We start from the raw sequence: 27,718 nt of genomic DNA, 5'->3' as shown, positions 1-27,718 counted from the left end.
GTCTTGTTTGTTGACATGTAATTGTTCATGTTTTCTTACAATCCTTTGTGTATCTATGGTGTTGTTTCTCCTCTTTCATTCCTGATTTTATTTGGGTCCTTTTTCTTTTTTACTGGGTGAATCTGGTAAAGGTCTGTCAACCTTGTTTATTTTTCCAAAGAACAAGCTCTTGGACTCACTGCTCTTTTGTATCATGTTTTTAGACTCTGTTTCGTTTATTTCTGCTCTGATCTTTATTATTTCCTTCCTTCTACTTATTTTGGGCTTTGTTTGTTATTCTTTTTCAAGTTCTTTTAAGTGTGAAGTTAGATTGTTTATTTGAGCTTTTTCTTTTTTTATTTTGTTTTTTGAGATAGGCCTGTAATGCCATGAATTTTCCTCTTAGGATTGTTTTCCCAGTGTTCCACAGATTTTGGATTGTTGTGTCCTCATTTTCATCTGTTTTCAAGGTATCTTTTGACTTCTCCCTTGATCTTGTGTTGGCCCACTCATTGGTTAGTAACATGTTATTTAATTTCCATGTCTTTGCATGTTTTTCAGTGTTCTTATGATTAATTTCTAGATTCATAGCATTGTTGTCAATGAAGATGCTTGATATGATTTCAATCTTCTTACATTTATTGGGACTTATTTTATTTCCTAACATATTGTCTATTCTAGAAAACATTCCACATGCACCTGAAAAGTATGTATATTCTGCTGCTTTGGGGTAAAATGCTCTGAAGGTATGAACTATATCCATTAGATTTAGTGTGTCATTTAAGGCTGCAGTCTCCTTGTTGATTTTCTGCCTGGAAGATCTACCTATTGAAATCAATGGGGTGTTAAAATTGACAACTCTGACTATTTCTGTTGATCTCTCCCTTTATGACCATCAAGATTTACTTTATATATTTCGATGCTCCAATGTTGGGTGTATAAATGGGTGTCTACGGTCATATTCTCTTGTTGGATTGTTCCAACAAGTGTCCATCTTTGTCTCTTACTACAACCTTGGTTTTAAAGTTTATTTTGGAAGATGGCAGCGTAGACAGACATGACTAACCTCTTTGCACAACCACATCAAAATTACAACTAAAATACAGAACTACTATCACTTAGAACCATCAGAAATTGAGTTGAATGGAAGTCTGATAACTATGGAATTAAAGAAACCACATCCACCCATACTGGTAAAAGGGACCCAGATGTGGAATGGGCTGATTCCACACACACATGTAATGGATACAAATTCAGGAGGGATACGTGGAGAGTGAGGAGTCCCAGCCACACACCAAGCCCCCCAGTCCAGGGTTTCAGTGCTAGGAAAATAAGTCCCCACAACTTCTGGCTGCAAGAACCAGTGGGGTTAGAGGCAATGAAAGACACTTCTGGAGCCCCAAGCAGTTCCTCTTAAAGAATACACACAGGGATTCATCTACTCAAACTCATTCCCTCTGAGCTCTAGCCCTGAGGTCACAGCTTGAAAAGCACTGGTGGCAAACTGGAAGAAACTGAAGTGTCTGGCACCAATGTGAGCAGAGGCCATTGTCCCTTTTCTAAACCTTACCCCCACAGAGTCACAGAGCCACAAAGCCATATCTCAGATTCCATCAAGACTCCATCAAATTGGCTAACACTATTTGACACACCTTGGAGATCACCAGAGGCTCTGCCAAGTTGCTTTTCCATATAAATAGCTGGTCTTGGCTCATGCTGCACAACTTCCTAAAATCCTCTCAGACAAGCAATAGCTAGCTTTGGTGAGCCCTAGGCCTGGCACTTTCAGTAGCCAGCCTATATAAAAAGCTTGGCTTTCCCTGGGAATCTCCAAGCCCAGCACAAGTAGTAGCCATCTCAGACTGCTTTATAGTTCAGGCAGGGTGGCCCCGGGCAAAACGCAGCTGAGGGATGACCTTGGTCTGCACTGCCCCAGAAACCCCAGGACCAAAGCACCCAGTGGACAGGTACAGACCATGTCACAGCACCACCAACCTGCCCCTTCACAGCTGATCTGCCACGGATGTTAGAGGTTGGGAGTAAATGTTCACTGTCAATCACTGCAATTAACTTCCCTGGGTAAATCCCTCCCATTGATCTGCCACCAGCAACCAAGGCTCAACTACAAGTAGAGGGTGTACTCATCCCACAAGAAGGGTGGACCTCAACCATGCAGCTTGGGTGGTAGGGGAGGCTGTGCCACTGGACCCTATAGGACATATACTATATTAGGCTGTACTACCAAGACATGGAGTCAAAGCAGCTGTATGTAATACATAGAAACAAACATGGGGAGGCTGCCAAAATGAGGAGACAAAGAAATATGGCCCAAATGAAAGAAGAGATTGAAACTCCAGAAAAAAGCTACACTAAATGGAGATAAACAATCTATCAGATGTATAGTTGAAAACACTGGTTATTAAGGATGCTCAAGGAATTCAGTGAGGACCTCAGTAGCATAAAAAAAAAGATCTAGTCATAAATGAAGGATACACTAACTGATATGAAGAACAATCTATGGGGAAACAATAGTAGAGTGAATGAAGCTGAGAATCAAATCAATGAATTGGAATATAAGGAAGCAAAAAACAACATATCAAAACAACAAGAAAAAAAATCCCCCCATGAGAAAGAGGTATTCCAACTCATGAAATCCAAAGACCTACAACCAAGATTGCTCTATCCAGCAAAACTTTCATTTAGAATGGAAGGACAGATAAAGTGCTTCTCAGATAAGATCAAATTCAAGGAATTCATCATCACCAAGCCCTTATTATATGAAATGTTAAAGGGACTTATCTAAGAAAAAGAAGTTAAAAAAACATGAACAGTGAAAAGGACAACAAACTCACAGTTATTAACAACTACACCTAAAACAAAAGCAAACTAAAAGGACAGCTAGATCAGGAGTGGAAACATAGAAATGAAGATCTCAAGGAGGGTTAGCAACAGGGGAGTGGGAGGAGGAGAAGGGGGGCGAAGGTCAGAAAATAAGTAGCATAGACAGTAGATAGAAAATAGATGGGGGGGCAAGAATAGTATGGGAAATATAAAATCTAAAGAACTTGAGACACATGGACATAAACTAAAGGGGGGGTAATGGTGGGGATGGGGGGGTAGGGTGGAGAGGAATAAAGGGGGGAATAGAACAACTGTAACAGCATAATCAATAAAAAAATAAATTTAACAAACAACAACAAAAGAATCTCCCCAAATGGGACAGTATAAGCAGCCTCTGGGGACAACTTCAAGAGACCCCACATTTGCATCCATGGGCTGCCAGAAGGAAAACAGAAAGAACATGAAACTGGAAATCTGTTCAAAAAAATAAAGCAAAAAACTTCCCTATTGGTGAAGGAAATAGACATGCAAGTCCAGAAAGCAGTTAGTCCCAAACAAGATAGATGCAAAAAGGACCATATCAAGACACATCATAATTAAAATGTCAAAGGTAAAAGATAAATATAAAGAGAAAATCTTAAAAGCAGCCAGAGAAAAGTTATTTACCTACAAAGAAGTTCCCATAAGACTGTCAGCTGATTTCTCAAAAGAAACTTTGCAGGCTAAAAGAGATTGTCAAAACATATTCAAAGTCATGAAAAGCAGAGACCTACAGCCAATATTGCTCTCCCCAGCAAAGCTATCATTTAGAATTGAAAGAGCAAATAAAGAGCTTCCCAGAAAACAAAAAACTAAGAGTTCATCATCACCAAACCATTATTACATGAAATGTTAAAAAGACTTAAGAAAAAGAAGATCAAAACCATGAACAATAAAATGGCAAAAATACATACTTATGGACAACTGAATCTAAAGAACAAACTAGGTAAACAAGAATGGAGACAGAATCACGGATACGGGGAGTGTTCTGATGGTTGCCAGATAGGAAGGAGGTTTGAGGGAATTAGTGAAGGGGTGAGGGGATTAAGAAGTACAATTTGGTAGTTACACAATAGCCACCAGGATGTAAAGTACAGTACAGGAAATGGAGCAGCCAAAGAACTTATATGTATGACCCATGGATATGAACAATGGTGTGGGGATTTCCTGAGGCAGTGGGAGTCGCTGGGTTGATGGGGGGCCAAGAGAGAAAAATTAGGACAACTGTAATAGCATAATCAATAATATATAATTTAAAAAATAGTCTATTTTGTCAGATATAAGTACTGCTACACCAATTTTTTCTTTCCATTTGCATAAAATATCTTTTCCCACACCTTTACTTTTAGTCTGTATCTTTCATTCTGAGACAGGTCTCTTGCAGGCAGCATGTATATGGGTCTTATTTTCTTATCCATTCAGCTATCCTATGTCTTTTGGTAGTGGCATTTAAGCCATTTACATTTAAGGTGATTACTAATAGATACATATGTAGTATGTATCCATTTTATTGTTAGACTGTTTTCTTCTGCTCTTTTTTTTTTCTGTCTCTTTTTCTTCTTAAAGTAAGACCTTTAACATTTGTTGACGTACTGGTTTAGTGTTAGCAAAGTCCTTTAGCTTTTTCTTATCTGGGAAGCTCCTTATCTCTCCTTTAATGTTAAATGATAGCCTTGCTGGGTAAAGTAGCCTTGGAAGTAGGTCCTGGCTTTCCATCACCTTGAATATTTCAAGACTTGACACTCCCTTTTGGACCCCTTCCCCACATATAGTATCACAACCCAACAACATGGGTTGCCCCGCCCTGGTGAATACATAAGGTTCTGCCCTTCAGTACATAACAGGAGCATCAAGACAAAAAAAAATGGCCCAAATGAAAGAACAGATCAAAGTTCCAGAAAAAATAGAACTAAGTGATGGAAGAGATAGCCAACCTATCAGATGCACAGTTCAAAACACTGGTAATCAGGACGCTCACAGAATTGGTTGATTTTGATCGCAAATTAGAAGAAAAAATAAAGGCTATGCTAAGTAAAATAAAGGAAAATGTACATGGAACCAACAGTGATGGAAAGAAAACTGGGACTCAAATCAATGGTGTGGACCAGAAGGAAGAAAGAAACATCCAACCAGAAAAGAATGAAGAAACAAGAATTCAGAAAAATGAGGAGAGGCTTAGGAACCTCCAGGACATCTTTAAACGTTCCAACATCCGAATTATAGGGGTACCAGAAGGGGAACAGGAACAGCCACCAGTGAAACACTTATTTGAACAAATAATAAAGGAGAATTTCCCCAATCTGGTAAAGGAAATAGACTTCCAGGAAATCCAGGAAGCTCAGAGAGTCCCAAAGAAGTTGGACCCAAGAAGGAACACACCAAGGCACATCATAATTACATTAAACAAGGTTAAAGATAAGGAGAGAATCTTAAAAGCAGTAAGAGTAAAGGGGACAATCACCTACAAAGGAGTTCCCATCAGACTGTCAGCTGATTTCTCAAAAGAAACTACAGGCAAGAAGGGGCTGGAAAGAAGTATTCCAAGTCATGAAAGGCAAAGACCTCCATCCAAGATTGCTCTATCCAGCAAAGCTTTCATTTAGAATGGAAGGACAGATAAAGTGCTTCCTAGATAAGGTCAAGTTAAAGGAGTTCATCATCACCAAGCCCTTATTATATCAAGTGTTAAAGGGATTTGTCTAAGAAAAGGAAGATAAAAATATGAACAGTAAAATGACAGCAAAGTCACAATCATTAACAACAAAATCAAAAGCCAACTAATCAAACAACTAGAACAGGAACAGAAACACAGAAATAGAGATCACATGGCGTGTTATCAACAGGGGAATTGGAGAGAGAGAGTGGGGAAAAGGTACAGAGAATAAGTAGCATAAATGGTAGGTAGAAAATAGAAAGGGGAGGGTAAGAATTGTATAGGAAATGTAGAAGCCAAAGAACTTATATGTATGACCCATGGATATGAACTAAATGGGGGGGGGGGAATGTGGGTGGGAGGGGGTGTGCAGAGGGGAGTAAAGGGGGGGTAAATGGGACAACTGTAATAGCATAATCAATAAAATATATTTTTAAAAATAAGTATAAATATATTCCTACATAGTTGGGATCCAAGATGGTGGCAGAGTATGTGGAAGTAACACTCACCTCCTCCCGGGACCAAACTGGAATTACAACTAGAATACAGAATCATCAACCTGAATAACCAATCAAAGACCAGCTGAACAGAAGTCTTATAATCCAGGATTTACAGAGGAGGCCACACGGAAACTGGAAGAAAGGATAGCGGTATGAGAAGGGCTAGCCCTGCTCCTGTTCCTGAGATTCTAGAGGAATACCTCAGCTGCATAGGCGCTCCCTGAGGAGTAAGGAGTTTCAAACCCACACTGGACTCCCCAGACCCGAGCACCAAAGCTGAAAAGAAGTGCCCACAGAGTATCTGCCTATGAAAATCAGTAGGGATTCTCTCTACCAGGGATAGACAAGAGTCTGCTAAGGACCGAGGTGCCCTCTTAAAGGGCCAACATACAAAATCTTGTTTGTAGCCACTCACCCTGGGCTCTGACAAAGAGAGGGCAGAACAGATAGTCCTGTGATAAAAGAATAGGGTTTGTGGTTCTGGGAAGAGGGCTAAAGGACAGCTTCTAGGTTCCCAGTGCTGAGTCCCTATCCCACACTGCAGACACTATCCTTCTTCGGTGGAGTGTTCCCCTCCATATGGAAGCAGCCTGGGGGAATGCAATAGCCACACCCTCTGGACTCCCTGTCACCCCATCCTGCAGAGTTGAGCCCTGCAGGGGAGTCAGCTTCCTGGGCCCAGAGTGTAGAGGTCTCAGTAGATGTAGTGGGTGTCAATGACTGAGTCGTGTGGCTCTGGGGTCAAGGCCATTCCCTGCACCTTCGTGGGAGCCTGGCTGGTGCCTACCCCTCTTGAAAGATGCACTATCCCCATCCTCCCCTCCAGATTCCTTGCATCATCTCTGCCAAACTTGGGCTCTCCAAGAGGTTGATGCAGAATCTGGGACAGACTGAGTTGTATAGCCATTTTTCACTTGTGCATCCAGCTGGTGGAGAGCCCTTCCTTCACACAGCCAAATCTTGGTTTCAAAGAGAACATCTGAGGGGGGAAGACTACAACTGTAAGGAAAACCTCAGTCTAACTGGAAGAGGAATCCTACTCGTGGTTCCCAAAGTAAGACCAAATAAGAAAATGTGGCTGATTATGAGAAATAAGAATATAAGTGTTAGGACTTAAGAAAATAGTATAGCTTTGAGTTTGGGATGGAACAGTCTTTGGGTTCAGTTCTTTGAACCAAAAGAATTTTGTGTTCAAAAGCAGCCAGGTATTTACTGAAATTATTTTTCAATATCTGAGCAAGAAAGAAACAGATTCAAGGTTTAAACCTATGTACATAAAATAAATTCTGCAAGGAATCTGCAAGGAAATTTTTAGAAAAAGATTTGTCATCTCCACTCCAGAACTCATCCTATATGATGTGTTATAAGATACATTATTTTTATTGTGAAATAACTGATCTTTAGATAATTCAGTGAGTTTCTGAATATTAAAAACATAAGTATAAATTAAGTAAATCATCATTAACAGCTGCTAAACAGTGATAAAATATACTTTTATTTACTTAGTTGGGTCAAAGGGTTGTAAAAAAATTATTGCTAAAGTAGATATCAGGCAAACAGAAAGGTGCTTTAGAAGTCCAGTTACCTTGGAGTTTATTTAAACTAATATGAAAGGTCATAATGTTTTCATGCAATACATACTTGGTTCTTTAAATAACAATTGTGACAAATAACAGAAAGAATTAAGGAATGTTGCACTTGTGATTTATACAAAACACCAACATTTGGGGTTGTACATAATTTAAGGAAATATTCTGAACACTTTTGAAATACTGTTGTAGCCAATACATAGAGGCATGCCTTATGTGGGCATAAAAATGCAGTTTAGAAAAGAAAGAAAAAAATCATATTGGAACTACTCAATTTCTTCAAAAATCACTGAGCAAGAAAAACAACATTGAACCATACTGATTTTATACAACTTCTATACAGTACCTTGACTTAAATCCAAGAGCAAAAGTTAAGACTCTCCTCTATTTTTGGTAAACAACTGCATGGTAAACTTAGATGACTTTCCCCCTGGATTTTACCTGGGAGTGGCCTTTTAAATTTTTTTTATTTAAAAGAGGGCAGGTTTGGCACTTTTATACTGATGTCACCAATGTTAATATTTCTTGGGATCTCAGGAAGATTCATATTCTTTACAGCTGATACAGCACGGGCTGGAGCTCCCGCTAAGCCAGCCTGTATACAGAAGCAAATAAAAAAAAGAAAATGTACAACTCAGGTGTAGTTCATAAAAAAAAAAAACAACACTAAAAATGGAGGACAATAATAAAAGATTTTCATATAACAAGCTTAAGAGACCACATGGTAAGTCTGAACTGATATGAGATGGTTACTCTGAAATACTAATCTATAAAGAAAAAACAGTTGACAAGAAATACAGTAAATACATGCAATGGTAACAATGAAAAGATTTAAATACAAATTAAACTGTACTAATTAAATAGTATACACAATATTCAAATGACAAAAGCTAGATTTTCACCTATATCTTGATATAACTGACATATAAGGTTATGAACCTTATTTTACACATATTTTACATATTAGCTTCCTTATTAAACATCTCTTACAATAATCATGATATGTTTTGTGGATTTTTTGGCTTTAAAATGCCATTTATTATCAATATATGCTGTGAAATAAAAACTAAAAGTAATAGATCATGCTTGTTTAGCTTCTTTACTTAGGGCTAATACCTTAAAACATTTCAAGACAATAATATTTTTAAATTATTATTTTTTAATTATAAAGGCTATTCTAAACTTTAAAGGACATTCTAGAACACTGAAAAAAATCAGGCTTTTAAAGTAAAGTCTCAATTCAAATAGAACAGTTCTGCATAAAACTGCAGCAAGAGGATCATTCTACTCCACAATGCATTAGTAAACACAGAATAACTTTTAAAAATCTATCATATCAAGTAGGTCCAACAGCATATATTTTATAAAATACATATTTTAAAAAGTAGCATAAATGCAAAGATAGTAAATAAAAATAGTAAATTTTATTTTATTTATATTTATAAATAAATCTTAAAGTTTCTAGTACCATTAGTGTACAACACTTGGCTTTTATTTTAGTAGGAAAATTCATAATTTTATAAAGTAATTTTGAAAGAAAATAAGCTTAAAAATAAAAGAAGAATGAATATATATCACTTTTTCTCAAATATCTACATCAACAGTCTTCATATTTTTAAGGTTTAATTTATATATCAATTAGATGTCAGCAGTTTTATTCACGCTATATAATAAAGCCAACAAACACATTCAATTCATGACATACATCATCTTGCACAAAAGCAGACACTTAAGTAACAAAAACAAATCTTCCACTTTGATTAGATTACATATATGCAGGGGTAGGCAAATGTAGGTTTACAGTTGTTTGTATGAAAAATACAATAATTAAAAAATAATAACAGAAAAATGAACTATTTTGCTTACTCACAACTATAAACCTACTATTCACTCCACCCTGTATAAGAAACAATGTTTATGTAATTAGAGACACTAGTTTTAAAGTCCCTTTTTGTAATGTTTTTTTCTTTCATGTAATCCTACCTTTCTTGTTAATTTAAAAAATAATAATAAAGCTGTTACCTGAGAAAAATCTTGACTGATACAAAATAGGCCAGTGTAAACTATTTGCTGAATAAAGGATACAAACATTGTTAAGCAATGAATAAAAGCCATGGATTATCAAGTCAGAATTGGAAATAATAGAAGAATCTGTAAAATAGTATTAATAATAGATATGGTCCACACAGATAATGATAAGAGTGATATGGATGAAACACTCCATACCCAATTAAAGACTTAATAGGGCTGGGACTTCAATTTTTATATTGGATAGGGATTAGTTGTTTTTGATGTATAACTAAAAATTTGACTGACCTCTGCATTTATACCTACCTGAAGTAATGCAGTTTTAGTTATACCCCACTTCCCTCTCACTGCCCCAAAAGATGAAGATACACATGAATATTACTTAGGATAGCATAAATTATATGGAAGAGGTCTTTAAGTTGATCATTTCAAGTTCAATGTCTAGCTATGAAAATTTAGAATGGTTAAGGATCAAAGAAGTATTCAGTTCAAATAGCTTTATCATCTTGTAGATTCTCTTCCTTTTACCAGGAAATATATTGTTTACCAAGGGGGAGAATTATTTTATAAAATGACAGACATCCTGGAACCACTATCACTTTTTTCTAAGAAAAATAATTTTGTAATTTTTTGAAATAGCAAACCAATTTGCCACTATTTTTACTTTGAAATTTCTAGACAGGGTACAAATGATGAGTAGGTTATAGAAAAAGTATTGATGAGTATATAAATATTTTAAAAGGCATAAATTATTAGAGGATTTTGTGAAAGAGAAAGGGTAGATACGTGTGTGTTTTATTGGATGCTATGATTTATATTTATAAATATTTAAAATAATAGTTTTTAAATACTAAAATATTAGTATTTTCAATATTAAACTAAATGTAATTGTCAAGAAGCCTTCTTTTCCATAATACCCTATACCTTGAATGGCTAAACTAAACTTAAGAAAGAAAATGAGAATAAAATGCATTCTGTTTAAATTTCATTAGATTAACTCATTTCTTTGTGACCAAAGATGGTGTCAACTGTTGGCTACTAATGAGAACATATAAAGTCAATAGCATCTATGTGCTAAATTCTTATTATGAAAAAAAACAAAATAAGTTTTTAAGTACAACACATTACAATTTTTCTAAACATAAGCAGCAAGCTATAGACATGCAAAGGATGGTAACTATTCAGAACACACAAATGAATTAAAAGAATCAAATTATTTCTCAAGCATGTTCAATACTTTTGTGTAGAATGTCATGAGTTTAAGTGGTATACAATCTTAACATTGTAATGTGTATGTCAATTAAATTTTAACAAAACCAACATTTTAAGAAATCAGATTCTACTGAATATAAAATGGAAGAAAAAATACAAGGACTGTTGATAAGTGTTTAAATGAACTATCCATATTTATATATAAAAACTTAGAGATTAAAAAAAACTTCACATACCAGGTAGTCAACACACAAACTGCTATAAAATCAATTTCATCTCTAGACTTCCATGAAAGTGAAGTCTAAAACATTTTTATTAAAGAATAAAACGTAGAAGAGGTAACTTGCCACTAGGAAATCAAGTTGCCAACACAAAGGTATAATTTTTATCTTAGTTTTGTTTCCAGTAAGATATATTCAAAGCTACAAGATAACTTTCACTAACACTTGAATTTATAAAAATTAAGTTTACCTGACTTGTTAGTAGTTTATACATTTTAAAATGTAAAAGTAAGGTATTTCTGACAGTACAACATAGTTCTTAAAGATTTAAGAGTACATAGTTGACACAAGCAGAAATAAAAAGAATGAAACCCTACTGGAGAAATAACTTGTTTCCATCTATGTTATTTTACTCGAGCGCCACCATGGCAGGTAAACTGCAACAACTCCACTAACAAAAGCAGATACATGAATCCAAAGCCATTAAGAGTATGAGTTTGATGAAAGAATGAAGTACAGTATATATAAAGAATGGTCATGTTTTCTCTCCCATGATATTAAATAAATTAACAGAATTAAGAGAAAGAAAACAAAATGAAGTCTGCAAGTATACCAAAATGAGGCCAAACAGATAGAAGACTTATACAGACATACTCTTGGAAATTTCAAGCACTAAAATCACAAAGATAGTAATGGATGGATATGATTTTTTTTATTTTGTTTTTAAATTGCCAGACCCAAAAATAAACAAAATATGTGCAAGCAAAACCGAAAAAGCAGCGTTACTAAAATATATTTCAAAAAGTCTGAAAGCTCCCTTTTCCTCATGCAACTGCAATTAACTTTCTCAAAGGGAAAAGGAATCTAAAGTTTATTTCATCTAAGACATTAAATACCAACCTACCATCTTAACATATTTTGTCAAGCTTGAAATATAGCATAAGAAGATGGTAGCTGGAATAATCTGTACATACTAAAGCCTTTACCCACCCTTCCTGCTGGAAGTTGGTATATGCACATTCAAAATTTTGACCTAACAGCAAAGTGAAAGAACATCAACATTAATAAACACAGTATTAAATGGTTTCAGACTCAAATCATCAACAAAATAATGGCAGATTTTTTTAATGTTTTGAATGAAATAGAAAATGTCACTATTTAAATTTCTGAATGTAAGACAGAATAACATTTAATCTAGAAACTAATAATAGGCTTGTTCTTTGCTTCAAAGACAGTGCTTTAATATTGCAATTCTAAACAAAGAGATTAGAAATACTCATGACAATACTCTAGTGAGGAAAAACATGGCATCTTATAAAAATTTGTCACTATAAGAATATTTGAAAATCTTAAAACCTTCCAAATTACTACTCAGTTTATGTAATATTCATTTATAGTTTTCATTTCTAACACAGAATTTGTCTGTGTGAAATAAATATAGCAGACAAAAGCCATTCATGGATTTAACTGTAACTAGTTTTGACCATTACAAGTGACTTCAGGGGTCTTCACCAGCACAGAGAGGCAGAACCAGCTCACACACTCACTCTCCAACATCTGTTACTTAGGCCCGCTTTTCTTATTCTATACTCTTTAAAAAATAGCAATTTAACATAAATTAAAGAGTAGAACATGGAAACTGGCAGTGATTTGGCTCAAGAGATTGAATGACACCATTATTTTCTTCCTATGGCAGGGATAAAGTAATATGGGTACAGGGACCAAACACGGTACTCTCAGCTCCATGATCTTGGGGCAAGAAATTATGAAGCTACCTATTTGCTGCTTCTCAAACACATCCAGAAAGCAGTAATTCGATGGCTAAAAACTATACCAAATTCTCAGTGACATCTTCCTAATCAGTAAGGTAGGTAATCTAACTTGTTAAATTTATAGGGTTTTTTTTCCCTCCATAAGACTCACTCAAGTATTTTTATTTTGAATTTTTAAATAGGGTCCTATAAACATTTTCATTTTTCCTGAAATGGCTTTGTACAAAAAAGTTGTTCATTGTCTACATGGAAATGCATACAAAGAAATTCACACAGTTAAGAGTGTGAAAACCTGTACAGAAAATACCAGAGAAAATTTAGTTTTTTAAAGCTAGAAGTCTATTGAAAACACGTCTAATATTTACCCATGTTTTGCAAAAACATTCAAGGTTTATAATACTTTGCTGAGTCTTACTATAATATGTTTGGATGTCAGAATGTTGCTACAGTGGAAATCTATTTTATTTTGATAAATATAATTAATTCCATCTTTTACAGCATTTAATTCAAATTTAAAATATCTGATCTTTCTTTTTTATTGGCCATTTTTAATAAATACCTGTTAGTTAAATTAGTAGAAGCAATGCTGTTAGGACTCTAAAAATGAAAACCATTAGGGGGTAGAGGGAGTACTATTTAACAGTCACTGTGCTAAGCTTTCATTGATTCCTACTTTGTATGGAAAACTCTGAAGGTTTAGCTTTTGATTTTTAAATTTATAGCCTCTAAAACCTAGCAGGCAATTTTATGTTAGAATCCTAATTTAGAAAAATGAGGGGAAAATCTGTGAGAGTTAAAGATTGGTTCTGCCATATGAAGCTCAAAATAAACTCTAAATTTAATATACAAAGTAAATTGTCATTTTTACAAAATGTAATTTGTCAGGATAAAATGACAATGTTTAAAAAAAAAAGAACAAAAAATTTAAACTTTCCTTTCACAATGCAGGCAGACAAAACATAACAAACATGACATCAATGATATACTAGTAAAGTACACTAAGTCCAATAAAAGATGAAAAATTACAAAGAGAAACTGAATGAAAAATAGGCTACAAGGGACTATATGGGTTCATTAACACAAAGAATTTTTGAGTCTGGCCTAAATAATTGATTGCCTTTGACATCATTTTGCTTTCCCTTTTGTTAAAGTACATTTTTCCCAAAGTCAGCAATACCTTGTCTACCTGTCCTGTCTGGGAGATTGAAAGATAAAGGTCTGCAAGAGAGAAGAATGGAAAGAGCTAGAAAGATCAGGATGTTCCGAAAAAAAGAGGACTGACTTAAAAAAGTAGTGACTAAATTCAGAGCCATTTATTCATCTTATAAATAACATGAAATACATAAAAACTAACACGTCTCCCCACCCCACCCATCTACCTCCATCCCCAGGGAGTCCTAGGCGGATTCCTGGGTGCCTCTCAGACTTTCCCAAATCCCACCACTTCTCAACTTAAAATCTCCTTTCCCAAGATCCCAGTGTTAGAGCAAACCATTTTTCTATCAAAGCAGGATCTATGAAAACACATTTACAGCATATCTTTGCTTCTTCTCTGTTTAAAGATCTGGGTAATTTTTGGTCCTGTCTAACTGGTTCACTTTTGACTGTCACTGAAAATATACTATCATTAACCAAAAATAATAAAATCTTCAGTATCTGACAAAATAAAGGCACCTAGATAGATTCATATTACGCCTTAAAAGCTGAATCTTAATTAAGCTCAGGATGATTTTTAAAAGATAATGCTATTCTAAATATTACTTAGTTAATTTTAAAACTATGATAACCAGGTCTTGTCATTAAACATGATACTCTGGATTGTAATTAAGTCTTTCTTGCTAAGTTTTTGCTTACATAATAAATTTTAACTAAAATTCAACAAGAGGCAGATTAATAAAAGTTTACAGTTTGCTTTCAAGTAATCTTGGATTATTCTATAGTCATAGGTTTGGTAGATATAACCAATTTAAGTAACATGGAAATGGAACCAATGTGAAAAATTTTGACATTTCAGTGTCTGGAATATAACTGGTAGTAGCCTCCAAACATGTTTAAAATATATGAAACTTATTAACAAATTTAAAAAATTAAACATTATTCTACAATACAACTTCTTAAAATATGATCAGGACTACACTTTGAGTCAAAATCCTATTTTTTAACTAAATATTATCAGACATCACATATAAACACTTGATAAACATATATTGTGGTGTGTCCCCAGTCAGATTTAAAACATACTTTCTTGTAAAGGAGAAAAAGAGAAACTAATCTGGTAGCAGATAAGAAATGCCTGTATGTTAAAAGATGATCAGTGTATGTTACATATGAGAGTACTCACTAACATTCAAAACCATTTTAAATAGCACTACCTCTGTAAAAGAATTTTTAAGTTATAGTTTTCTTATAACCATCTCATCAAAAATGTAAATTCTGTATTTTACTGCTCTTTATAGAGTAACAAACTGCTCACTAACAAAATTTTACTGGATAATCAAAAAGGAAATATCCATTATATGGTTATTATAGGTCCTTTATGACTTGTCAATATTACATATATTACACTAGGGAGAAAAAAAAGGACACCACCAATAGAAAGAAGTTAAATACTTGGAAATGTAAAAATTCCAGACAAGAAGTCAATATATTTTTACAGCTGATTCCACAGAATTTAAAAATTACCACATCCATTCATTTTAGAGTGATTAAATGGATTGTATCACTGTCTGTATCTTGGCATTTAAAACCTATATCCGCAGTTTTGTAACACAAGGTGTAACAGAATATATAAATTTCAAATTATCATTTTAAGACTTACAGTTTATAGCAAATCTTTTACTATACTTTATTAATATATTGCAAACTAACCACATTAAATAATATATCAGTTGTTTTCCTTTTCCTAGTCTAATGTAGTTTATGTTTTCCCCTTTCAAAAACCAGTATTTTAAAAATTGGCTATAGAACACACAAAATATATAGTTACTTAAAAGAGTCATAATGTTAGCTCTTCACTATTATAAGTCTCTTTTTTTGAAAACCAATAGGGATGGTAAATTGAGATAAGAAATGCAGGAGTAGATTAATTTTAAATAAAACATTGGAAAATGTTTTTATACAAAGTTCGACTATTTCTAACCCTCAGATTTCAGATTTATCCATCATTCATCCTGTGTTTTATTCAATTCCAGTGAGTATAGTAGTGTATTAACCTGATCCTTGCAGGGCTGTCCAACCTTTTGCTGTCTCTGGGCCACACTGGAAAAAGAGGAGTCTTGGGCCTCACATTAAATACACAAAAACTAATGAAAACTGATGAGCAAAAAAGAAAAAAAAGGTTTTAAGTAAATTTAGTTTTGTGTTGGGTTGCATTCATAGCCATCCTGGGCCATGGGTTGGACACCCTTGTAGGGGTCAACGGATAATAATTCTTCAGAACTCACCTGCTGTAAATTAATGCTAGCATATTTTAATATCTTGCTGCTTTTACAGTAATATTAACTTTATATCAACCAAACACATGAATTTATACTAATAATTATAAATATATTTTCCTAATCTATGACTATAATACTAAGAGTATCCTCAAATAAGCATAGCACTGAATGAGATACAAAACTATTATCTCTCTAAACCTATTATAGTAAAAATAAAACAACCAAAATGATGTTAACCTGAGTGTCTTTGCTACAGTACCTGTTAGTAATATTCAGCGTAGTGCATGAGGAAAGAGTTATTAAAATTCTAAAGTATGGTTTTATACAATACTAAAGTGCTAGTTGGTCCTCATTCTAACAGCATAAAGTTAGCAGTGTATAACTAGCCAAATCTATCTCTTACAGAATGCAATAAAAGACATGAATACATCTATCAGTGAATGTACGGGAAGATTAAGGCATTGAATTTCCTTTTTCAATATGTATTCAGGCTTGCTAAGCCCCTATTATAATTTATTACCTCCTCATGAGAATTCCATTGCCTTCTCTTTCCTCTTCCAGAAACAGTTTCATAATGCTAAATTTATATACCTTTTAAAATGTAAGTTCTAAGATTTCCTTGATGATTACTGCCTAATGTTTTATAATACAAATATTTATTCCATTTTCAAATAAATAATTTCTTTTTTAAGCAATAAGAATTTGGTATTGTGTTAATTACCCAAGGCAGTTGACTGTGGCTAAAAGTTAAATGCACAAAACTGTTTGGTGGATAGTAGTCACAGAACATTTGGCATACTAAAATTTGTATATTCCCTTTTTAAAATGGAGTAAGCATACCAGCTGTACCTAAAGGGTGATACTGAAGGACAAACAGTGAAAGCTACAAATCATACATGATTATCATGCTTACTACCTTCATTAGCCAAAGCACATTCCATTCTTACCTCAGATTTCTCCAGTTTATTTTGTGCATCAATTTGTGTAACAATCTCATTCATGTTGGTCTCCAATACCATCCCCCCCATCACCATTTCTGCAAGAATATTGTGAACCTAAAGAAAAAAATAATACACATCCATAAAGAAAACTTACTATAAAACATTTCATAATTCCAGTAGCTTTTGGTTTAAATACTGCAGTGTCTACTTTATAAGTATGAACTATAAAATAAAATAATTTGGAGTAAGGCTCATCATAATCTACTTTTGTCACTACTGTGAACCCTTAGGCAATTGTATAACCTCTTTAAGTCTTAATGTAATGGGCTGTAAAACAAATATAATAATAATACCTCCTCCATAGATTGCTGAAAAGATTAAATGAGATCATTCATGGAAGTGCCTCAAACAAAGTAAATGACCATTAAACATTAGTTATCCTTTTATTATATTAACTTTAATGCTGTCCAGTTCTCCCAACACCATTTGTTGAAGAGGCTATTTTTACTTCACTTTACGTTGCTGCCCCCTTTGTCAAATATTAATTAACCATAGAGACTTGGGTTTATTTCTGTGCTCTCTGTTCCATGGTCCATGTATCTGTTTTTATGCCAGTACCAGGCTGTTTTGATTCCAGTGGCTTTGTAATACTGTTTGGTATCAGGTATTGTGACCCCTCCTACTTTGCTCTTCTTTCTCAAAACAGTATAGAATTTTCTCAGAAAACTAAAAATGGATCTGCTTTGACCCAGCAATTCCACTGCTAGGATTATACCCTAAGAACCCTGAATCACCAATGCAAAAGAACCTGTGCACCCCAATGTTCACAGCAGCACAATTTACAATAGCCAAGTGCTAGAAGCAACCTAGGTGCCCATCAGTAAACGAATGGATCCAAAAACTATGGACCATTTACACAATGCAATTCTATGCAGCAGAAAGAAAGAAGGAGCTCCTACCCTTTGCAACAGCATGGATGGAACTGGAAAGCATTACGCTAAGCAAAATAAACCAGGTGGTGAAAGACAAATACCATAGGATCTCACCTTTAAGTGGAACCTAAACAAAAAAACAAATAAACAAGCAAAATATAACCAAAGACACTGAAATAGAGAATAGGCTGACAAGTGTCCAGAGAGGAGAGGGGAGGGAACTTCAGGAGGAAAGGAGATGGGTTTACAGGAACAAGTATAAAAGACACATGGACAAAAACTGGGGGGTGGAAATGAGAAGGAGGGGGGAAGTATGGGTAGGTGGGCTGGGCTGGGAGTAAAAGACAGAAAATTATATTTGAACAACAATTAAAATTTTTTAAAAATTAAAAAAAAAACTTTAATGCTAAAAAATGACCCACAAGGGCCTTTGATAGATTCTTAGCCGATAATTATTAAGTTGTTTTATGCTCAAGGTATTCAATAAAGCTATGTGGCATCATTACAAGCTCTAGACTGAAAAAATAAAATAAAACTTTCTTTTTATTGTAGGCACTTTTTAATATGATTTTATCCCAAAGCTCTCTCTATATAACACACTGAAATTTTTTATCAAATACATCTTATGACTAAAAATAGTATCTTCCATTTATTCTCCCTCCTAGGGAGAATAAATTTAACCCAGGTGTTTTTTCATAAGGTATTAGATCAAAAATCACTAATTCAAAGTGAATTAAGTTTCACTGAATAATTATACTCTGCTATACTTTTTACAAAATAATGAGGCATTTAAGAATGGAGACTCTGAAATTAGATAGATACAAACCTGACTCTACCACTAACTAGTCACATGCCCTTCAGCAGTTATGTGACCTTTCTGAGTCTGTTACTTTATCTGTGAATTAGAAATAGAATAGGCATTTCATAGGATTATCGTAAAAATAATTTATGTAAAGTGCTAAGCAGAGTATGTATAGGTATTACAGAGCAATTCCAATTAAAAAATTTTTTTTATTAGTCCTGACTGGTATGACACAGCAGGTTCAGTGTAGTTCTGCAAATTGAAAGGTTGCTGGTTCGATTCCTGGTCAGGGCACATGCCTGGACCCCAGGTCCCCAGTCAGAAGTGTATGAGAGACAACTGACTGAAGTTTCTCTTGCACACGGATGTTTCTCTCCCTCTCATTCTCTCTCTCTTCCCCTCTCTCTAAAAATAAATAAATAAAATCTATAAAGAAAAAACCCAAAACCAAAACTTTCTTTCATTAAGATATCATTTAATCAAATAATTATATCATTTGATTTTCATTTCGTTTATAATGGCTCATGTAAATGTATTCATGATTTAAAAAATATCATATTGTTATTTACTAATTTTTTCATTATGGCAAGAGGGATACCTCATGTACAAATTTTGAATAAATTATAGAAATTACTTTTTCTAGCAAACAATACAAAACCAGAAGCCATAATTTGTGGGGAAAACTTTGTGCACAAGTCCCCCCATACGCCACAAATGAAAATAAAATTACCAAGATACGATCTGCTTGGGGAGAAGAGGTGATCAATCTCTCAAAGGAGAAGGACCAAGAGCCTCTTCCTCAACAGCTTTTATTAGGGTCATAATACACAGGAATACAGGTAAAGCTCATCAATCAATGTCAGGCGGCAAGGATCAAACAACAGATTACATTTGAAAGAAATCTGAGGGCTTAATCTGAGTCAGTGTCTACCAAGTAAGAGGGTCGCAAAAACTCTGGGAGACATACTCATTTTCTGCTCAGACCCTTATCATATGAATGAAAGCACTCTTAGCAAAGCAGGCTTCACAGGACTTTACAAATTCTTTCTTATGCCTGATCACCCCAGATCCCACTTTAGCTGGCAAAGGGATGCACTGCCTTCCCCATAGTAGGTTTTTAGGCTTAAGTGGATTAGAGCCAGAAATCGCTTCTCCCAGATGGAAATGGGGACTCAGGCTATGTCAGAAGAGCCAGGGGGTGAGGGTCCATCACCCACTCTTTGCTGCAGCCCCCGAGTCCTTCCTTGAGGGCCTCCCAAGTGACTGTGTCTGGCTCAGGTTGCCTCCTGCTCTGAGGGGTCTTACCTGTCATTTACTAAGTGACTAAGTGACTAAGCACTGGGGACCACAGATGGATGGAGCAGAAGCAGTGCTGCTGCCAGGGAGATAAGCTTTGTCTCCTTAGTGGCTCACAGTCCAAAGGTAGCTCACTCAGCCTTATCCATGGGGGGCAGTTACAACTCCTGAAACCAGGCACAGCGGTTCCCAACATCAATTGTTCTTAAAAAAATCTGTGCTAAAAATCATCACTTATACTACTATCCTTTCTGTTGCTAGATACCATTTATTAAAACTATATTTTGGTGCTGTATTATGGTATCTCATTTATTTCTCACATTAGCCTTTGTTAAAGTTGAGAGAATAAATCAGGTTACTCAAGACACATAAACTAATATGTGGCAAATTAACAATTCAAACCTAAATCTGAGTAATCCAAACCCAACTCCTTGCTTTCTTCTGTTAGCAATAAATGAAATTAACAGTTAATTTTTAGTCATAATCTATGAAAACTCAATTAAAGGTCAAGAAGGTGATTAGGTGATGCAATAAAATTATCTTATAATAGCTAGTAGGTACTACATGCAGGAAAAGTGTTCAGATAGAAAGGCCATGGTCAGCCAGCATATTTATTAAAACTTCTGTTTTAGCAGTAGCACTTACTCTTTCCTTTTTAAAACAAATTCTCATGAAAAGTGCAATCTGTAAAGTTGATAGAAGGACATCAACTCTGCCATCACTTTGGTCAGGCTTTCTTGTGGGTTCATCATTATATACACTGTACTACTGCCTTTCCAGGAGCATCTCAGAACACAAGCACTGGAGTAGTGAAAACCATGAATTTCAACTACAGAAACATCTTCCAGTTTAGAGGTACCAAAATATGAGCACCCCGCAAATATGGGTCATACCCAAGAAATTCTAAGGATGTATATCAATTTACTAGATAAGGACTAGGATGTACATTTGCCCTCAAAGTAAAAATAATTCCTATGAAGGCAAATTCAGAAATTCAGAAGTACAGACAAAAAATACAAATGAAGAGCCTGTGAGCTAAATCCTTAAAGAAACATAATCACATTTATTATAAAGATAATATACGCTTAAAGACTGTGTTCTTGGTGAGGAAGTCATATATATTACATAGAAATTCAAGGAGAGAAAGTGTGGGAATAAGAATTATTCATCGGGAGGACACCCCAATATTATCAAGGTTATGGTAACCAAAAAAAGGTATGTCACATGAGATGGGGAAATTTAGGAGCTGAACACAGCATGTCCAGTGACAAAAAACTCATGTTCTAAGAGTTAGAAAGAATTTTTGACAAACTTAATATGAGAAAGAGGATGAGAAAAGCTCTGCTTTTAATATAACACTAACTCATATTTAACATGTTCTATTATTTTGTTTTATAAATTTTACTTAAAGCACATTTTTATAGAAATAAGAGTGATAATATCCTTGTAATACAACTCATCTACTAAATTCTTTGATGTTCACCTAAATAAGAGTTCAATGAGTTTTTAACCTCTTTTTAAAATTTTCTAGGAAGTGTTTTAAAAAGTAGCAAATGCCACATTAACAATTTACTTTTTCATTAAAAAAAGCACATAGCTTCTTCTGGAAGACCATACTTCTTTCAAAATCACAATATAAGCAAATAATTAAAAGTTCAAGCCATACAGAGACTTATGTACAAGCAATAAGTGTCCACTGCCTTCTGCTTCTGTTATTAGGTCCCTCTATCCAAAGATAATTACAGTTAATTATATTTTATATACCCTTCCAGAAAACTTGTTATACACATACTTATTGTGTTTGTATGGGTATAGCTAATTTATACAAATTAAGTCACACTATATAGATTTATTTCACAATTCTGTATTAAAAATATGAGGCAGCTGAGAAGGATGTGAATTTAAAAAATAATAAAAATTGCTGGTGCCAGACATATGTACAAGGATACTCAATGACACTGCTAGTTAAAAGCAAAGACACAAAAGTGCAAAACTGGAAAATGGTGAATCCACACTATTATCACACATCTAAAAATGAGAAAAATCACTGATTGCTTAGAAATATAAACAGGTTATTAAATGAAAAACTGAGTAGGAAAGAACAATACACAGAGACAAAGTAGCAAGACAGAGAAATATGTGCCAAATGAAAGAACAAGAGAAATCCCAGAAAAAGAATTAAATAAAATGGAAACAACTAAAATATCAGATGCAGGGTTTAAAACAAGGGAAGGGTGCTCAAGGACCTTAGAGAAAGAATGTATCATTTCAGCAAGAACTTAAAGAGAGAGTAAAAAAAAAAAAGGACACAGAAAACATAAAAAAAGGAGAGAAATGAAGAATATAATATCGAAAATGAAGAATATACTAGAAGAAATCAACAGCTAGTTAAATGAAGCAGAGGTTTAGAGGACGACATAACAGAAAGCACAAGCATTAAAAAGAAAAGAGAATTTTAAAATTGAGGAAAATCTAAGGGAACTCTGAGACATTATCAAGCATAACATCTGCAACATAGTGGGACCAGAAGGAGAAGAGTATAAGCAAGGGATAGAGAACCTGTTTGAAAAAAAGTAATGGCTTAAAATTTCCTTAACCTGGTGAAGAAAGAAAAAGTCATGCAAATTCAGAAAGAGCAGAGTCTCAATAAAGAGGAACTCAAAAAGGCCCACACCAAGACGAATTATGATTAAATTGCCAAAGATTAAAGACAAAGAGAGATTCTTAAAAGCAATAAGAGAAAAGCACCTAGTTGCCTACAAATGAGCTCCCATAAGGCTGATTTCTCAACAGAAACACTTCAGGCCAGAAGGGACTGGCATGAAATATTCAAAGTGATGAAAAGCCATAACCTACAATGAAGAAAACTCTATCCAGCAAGGTTATCATTTAAAATTGAAAGCAAAATAGCTTCCTAGACAAAAACAACCAAAAACACAAAAACCAAAAAACCTGACGGATATCTTTCCCACCAAACCAGTATTGCACAAAATGTTAGAGCCTGCTTTAACAAGGAGGAAAGAAACCGAGAGAACGTAAGTATAAAGAATAAAATGGCAATAAATAAGTACTTATCAATAACCTTAAATGTAAATGGATTAAATGCTCCAATCAAAAAAATATAGGATAGGCCCTGGCTGGTATAGCTCAGTGGATTAAGCACAGGTCTGCGAACCAGAGAATCGCAGTTCAATTCCCAGTCAGGGCACATGCCTGGGTTGCAGGCTGGTTCCCTGCAGGCCAGTTCCCAGCAGGGGATGCGTGAAAGGCAACCATACATTGATGTTTCTCTCATTCTCTCCTTCCCCTCTAAAGATAAATAAATAAAATCTTTAAAAAATATATAGGATAGCTGAATGGATAAGAAAACATATATATGCTGTCTACAAGAGACCCACCTCTGAACAAAAGATATATACAGACTGAAAGTGAAGGGATGAAAAAATATTCCACAAAAACTGAAACAAAAACAATAGCTGCAACAAGATCGATCTAACAAGAGGATATAACCCTTGTAAACATATATGCATCCAACATAACAGCACCAAAATATGTAAAGAAAATCTTGCCGGACATTAAGGGAGAAATTGGCAGCAATAGTCATAGTAGGGGTTTATAACATCTCGATGACATTAAAGAATAGATCTTCCAGAAAAAAATATCAACAAGGCAAACACAACCTTAAATGACATACAATATTTACAGACTATTTCATCACTAAAGAGCAGAAATGTATGTTCTTCTCAAGTGCACATGGAACATTCTCAAAGATAGGCCACATGTTAGACACAAAATATGTTTTAACAAATTCAAGAATTGAAATCATATAATCTTCTCTGACCACAATGGCATGAAACTAGAAATCAACTACAATAAAAAAAAACACTGAAAAACATTCAAACACATGGAGGCTAAATGACATGTTATTAAACAATAAATGGGTTAACAATGAGATCAAGGAAGAAATCAAAAGATACCTGAAAACAAATAAAAAGAACATACAACAATCAAAATCTATGCAACACGAGAAAGCAGTCCTGAAATGGAAGTTCATACCACTGAAGGCCTAGCTCAAGAAGCAAGAAAAATCTCAAATAAATGATCCAACCCTAAACAAAAAAGAACTAGAAGAAAAAACAACAAATAAATCCCAGAGTAAGTAGAAGGAAGAAAATAATGAAGATGAGAGTGGAAATAAATGACATAGAGATTAAAAAAATACATAAGACTAATAGAACCAGGAGCTGGTTCTTTGTTTTTCAAAAGTAAACTAGAATGATGAACCTTTAACCAGTCTCATCAAGAAAAAAACGATACAAAAGATCAATGAATCCAAGAGCTGGTTCTTTGAAAAGATAAACAAGACTGACAAACCTTTAAACAGACTCACTAAGAACAAAGAGAGAAAGGACCCAAATAAATAAAATCAGAAATGGGAGAGAAGTAACAACTGTCACCAAAGAAATACAAAGGGTTGTTAGAAAATATTATGAACAACTATATGCCAACAAATTAGATAAGCTGGGAAAAAAATGGATAAATTCCTAGAAACATAAAGTCTTCCAAAACTGAATCAGGAAGAATCAGAACACCTAATCACAACTAGTGATATTAAAGCTGTAATTTTAAAAATCCCAGCAAACAAAAGTCTTGGACCTTATGACTTCACAAGCAAATGTTACCAGGCATTCAAGGAAAAACTAACACTTATCCTTCTCAAACTATTCTATAAATATCGAGAGGTGGGAACTTCCAAGCTCTTTTTAAGGAGGACAGCATTATCCTACATATAAAACCATATAAAGACATTACAAAGAAAGGAAATTATAGGCCAATATCCCTGATTAACATGAGAGCTAAAATCCTCAACAAAATATTAGCAAACCAGATCCATCAATACATTAAAAAGATCATACACCAGCCTGACTGGGTAGCTCAGTTTCTTAGAGCAGTGGTCCCCGACCATTTGGGCACCAGGGACTAGTTTTGTCAAAGACAATTTTTCCATGGACCAGGTATGCAGTGATGGTTTTGGGGTGATTCAAGCACATTATGTTTATTGCACAATTTATTTCTGTTAGTACTACATCATAATACATAATGAAATATATATTTCATATTATACAACTCACCATAATGCAGAATCACTGGGGGCCCTGAGACTGGTTTCGTGCAACTAGACACTCCCATCTGGTGGTGATGGGAGACAGTGACACCAAAATGTATTGCTTATGTCCAGTCTACTCTGTAATCTTATTTTGGTTGCTTTCACTGCAGAAAACCCTGCTTCACGAAGATAGGAGGTTGGAAATGGAAGCAGGCTTTTCAGTGCTTTTGTGGCAACCTCAGGATATCCTGCCTTGACTTTAATCCAGAAGGTATGAGATTTGAAGTTGTCTCAAACATACTTTTAAAGCCACCGTCATTTGTGATCTCCAGCAGTTGATCCTCTTCTAGCACAGAGTCGATTTACCTGGCTTATTCACGTATGGGCCACAGATCCATTCCTTCCCAGTTCGGGGGTCTTTTGTGGTTGGGAAGTAATGTTCAAACTCTTCTGAAAGCTGAGATAGGTGAACATGCACCAGCTGGGAGAAAGAAGGCCCCGGCTCAGTCTCTTTCAAAATCTCTACTACTGATTGAAACGTGTCAGAAATCCCAATATTCATCCATTGCCCCTATGATTCCAGTTTAGCTTTGAATGCAGCCACTTTCTGTGCCAACTTGAACGCAGCTGTTTTCCTCTCCTAAAGTGACAGACTGAGTCCATCGAGCAGGTTGAATAGGTCACACAAGTAGGGAAGTTCTGCAACCCATTTTGTGTCACTGAAATGTGCTGCCAGTGGTGACTGTTTCTCTAACAGAAATCTCTGGAGCGGCTTTCATAACTCAGAAACTCTGGCCAGTGATCCACCTTTAGAAAGCCATCCCACCTCTGTGTATAAGAGAGGACGTGTGTGCTCTGCGTCCATCTCCTCACAGAGTTATGTGAACAGACGTGCATTAAAGGCGTCACGTACTTTAATGTGGTTGGTAATTTTAATCACATCCTGTAAAACCTTGTTAAGTTCAGGTGACATTTTTTGGCCAGACAAGCATTTCTCTATGGATGACACAGTGCGGAGACTCACATTCAGAAGCGACCTCTTTGACTCCAGTGGTGAACCCAGCAAGCCATCCTGTCATGGCAGCCGCTCTGTCTGTGCATATACTGACAAAATGACCACTTCTGTTTTCCTGATACGTAATCATTCAAAGGCTTGAATAGCCCTGCAGCTGTGGTGTTGGTATACAACAAACACACTCATAGCATATCCTCACGCACATCCTCCTGAAAAATGCGTCACATAAAAACAAGCATGACTGCCTTGTCAACATTGGTAAACTCAGCAAACTGGATGGCGTACCACGGTGACTCCTTAATCCTCTCTAACAGTTGTGCCTTGATATCCTCTCCTATTCCATCAATTCGTCTAGTTATGGTGCTAATTGAAAGAGGAACGCGTGCCACTTTTTGAACTGTAGTCTCTCCTAAAACTTCATGACAAATGTCCTTAGCAGCAAGCAGGATCAACTCTCCACCAATAGTAAAGGGCTTCTTAGCTTTAGCAATGTGGTTAGCCACTAAAAATGATGCTCTCAGTACAGACACATTTGATGAAGTGGTGGCCCTTAATAATTGCTTCCATTCTTCATGTACACATTTTTTTTCTTCTGGAAAGTTCCAAAGGTTTGTCTTTTAATGCAGGGTGCTTGGTTTCCATGTGGCAAAACAGCTCTGAAGGTTTCATGGCTTCACTGGATAGCTGGTCACCACACATTCTACCAAGTGGGCTTGAAGAATGTGAATCACCTGTTGCAATGAACCCATAATTTAAGTAGGACTCTTGGTATTTTCTTTTAAATGCAGCTTTCCTTTTGTTGGCAGTCTTAGAGTTTTCTGCTGTTTCATCATTGGGTCTTCCCCCTTTTCAAAGAAACTCTCCAGCAATGCTTGTTTTTACTCATTTTGGCTATGGTTAGCATGTGGGCTTACCAAAACTGTGACTGAGACAAGTGTGTGGTGCGGAAAAGAGGCACAGACAGAATTGGTAAATAAAATAATGGGTAATGGGCAGGCCATGTGCAGACTAAAATAAGTGTTGGACTCTGACTTAAAGCCTGCTACCAGATTCAACTGTACAACTGAAGTACACCAACTCACTTGCCACTATAAAGCCTGCCACCAGATGCAGCTCCATTGTCACTTGCCACTCACTGATAGAGTTTTGACATGAGTCCACAATCAGCTGATTTATTATGGTCTATGTGAAGTCAAACCTCTCTGCTAATGATAATCCACATTTGCAGCCACGCCCCAGGACTAACATCATAGTCTCAGCTCCACGTTAGATCAGGAGGCATTAGATTCTCATAAGGAGTGTGCAACCTAGATCCCTCACATGTGCAGTTAACCGTAGGGTTCGTGCTCCTATG

At 35.3% G+C, this 27,718-nt stretch overlaps 1 protein-coding gene across 2 annotated transcripts in view; it reads right to left on the bottom strand.

Moving 5' to 3' along the window:
* Nucleotides 1-7,484: 7,484 nt before the first annotated feature.
* Nucleotides 7,485-27,718, bottom strand: part of AP3S1 (adaptor related protein complex 3 subunit sigma 1) — an 80,076-nt gene continuing 59,842 nt past the window's right edge. Inside the window, exons 5-6 of one of the 2 annotated variants that reach the window (XM_037141786.2) lie at nt 17,219-17,326; nt 7,485-8,196 (exon numbers count right to left, since the gene is read on the bottom strand). In XM_037141786.2, coding sequence (XP_036997681.1) covers nt 8,068-8,196; nt 17,219-17,326 — 237 coding nt within the window. In that variant the 3' untranslated portion in view covers nt 7,485-8,067. Of the gene's footprint in view, nt 8,197-14,001; nt 14,053-17,218; nt 17,327-27,718 lie in introns of those variants that run through there. The other variant, XM_053665277.1, reaches the window with a different exon arrangement.

This window comes from Artibeus jamaicensis, unplaced genomic scaffold, assembly GCF_021234435.1.
Source record: "Artibeus jamaicensis isolate MK-2021 breed Jamaican fruit bat unplaced genomic scaffold, CSHL_Jam_final contig_402, whole genome shotgun sequence".
In the NCBI taxonomy this organism is placed as follows: Eukaryota; Metazoa; Chordata; class Mammalia; order Chiroptera; family Phyllostomidae; genus Artibeus; species Artibeus jamaicensis.
Note: the sequence above shows the minus strand (reverse complement) of the source record. Positions and strands in the feature narration are given on the sequence as shown.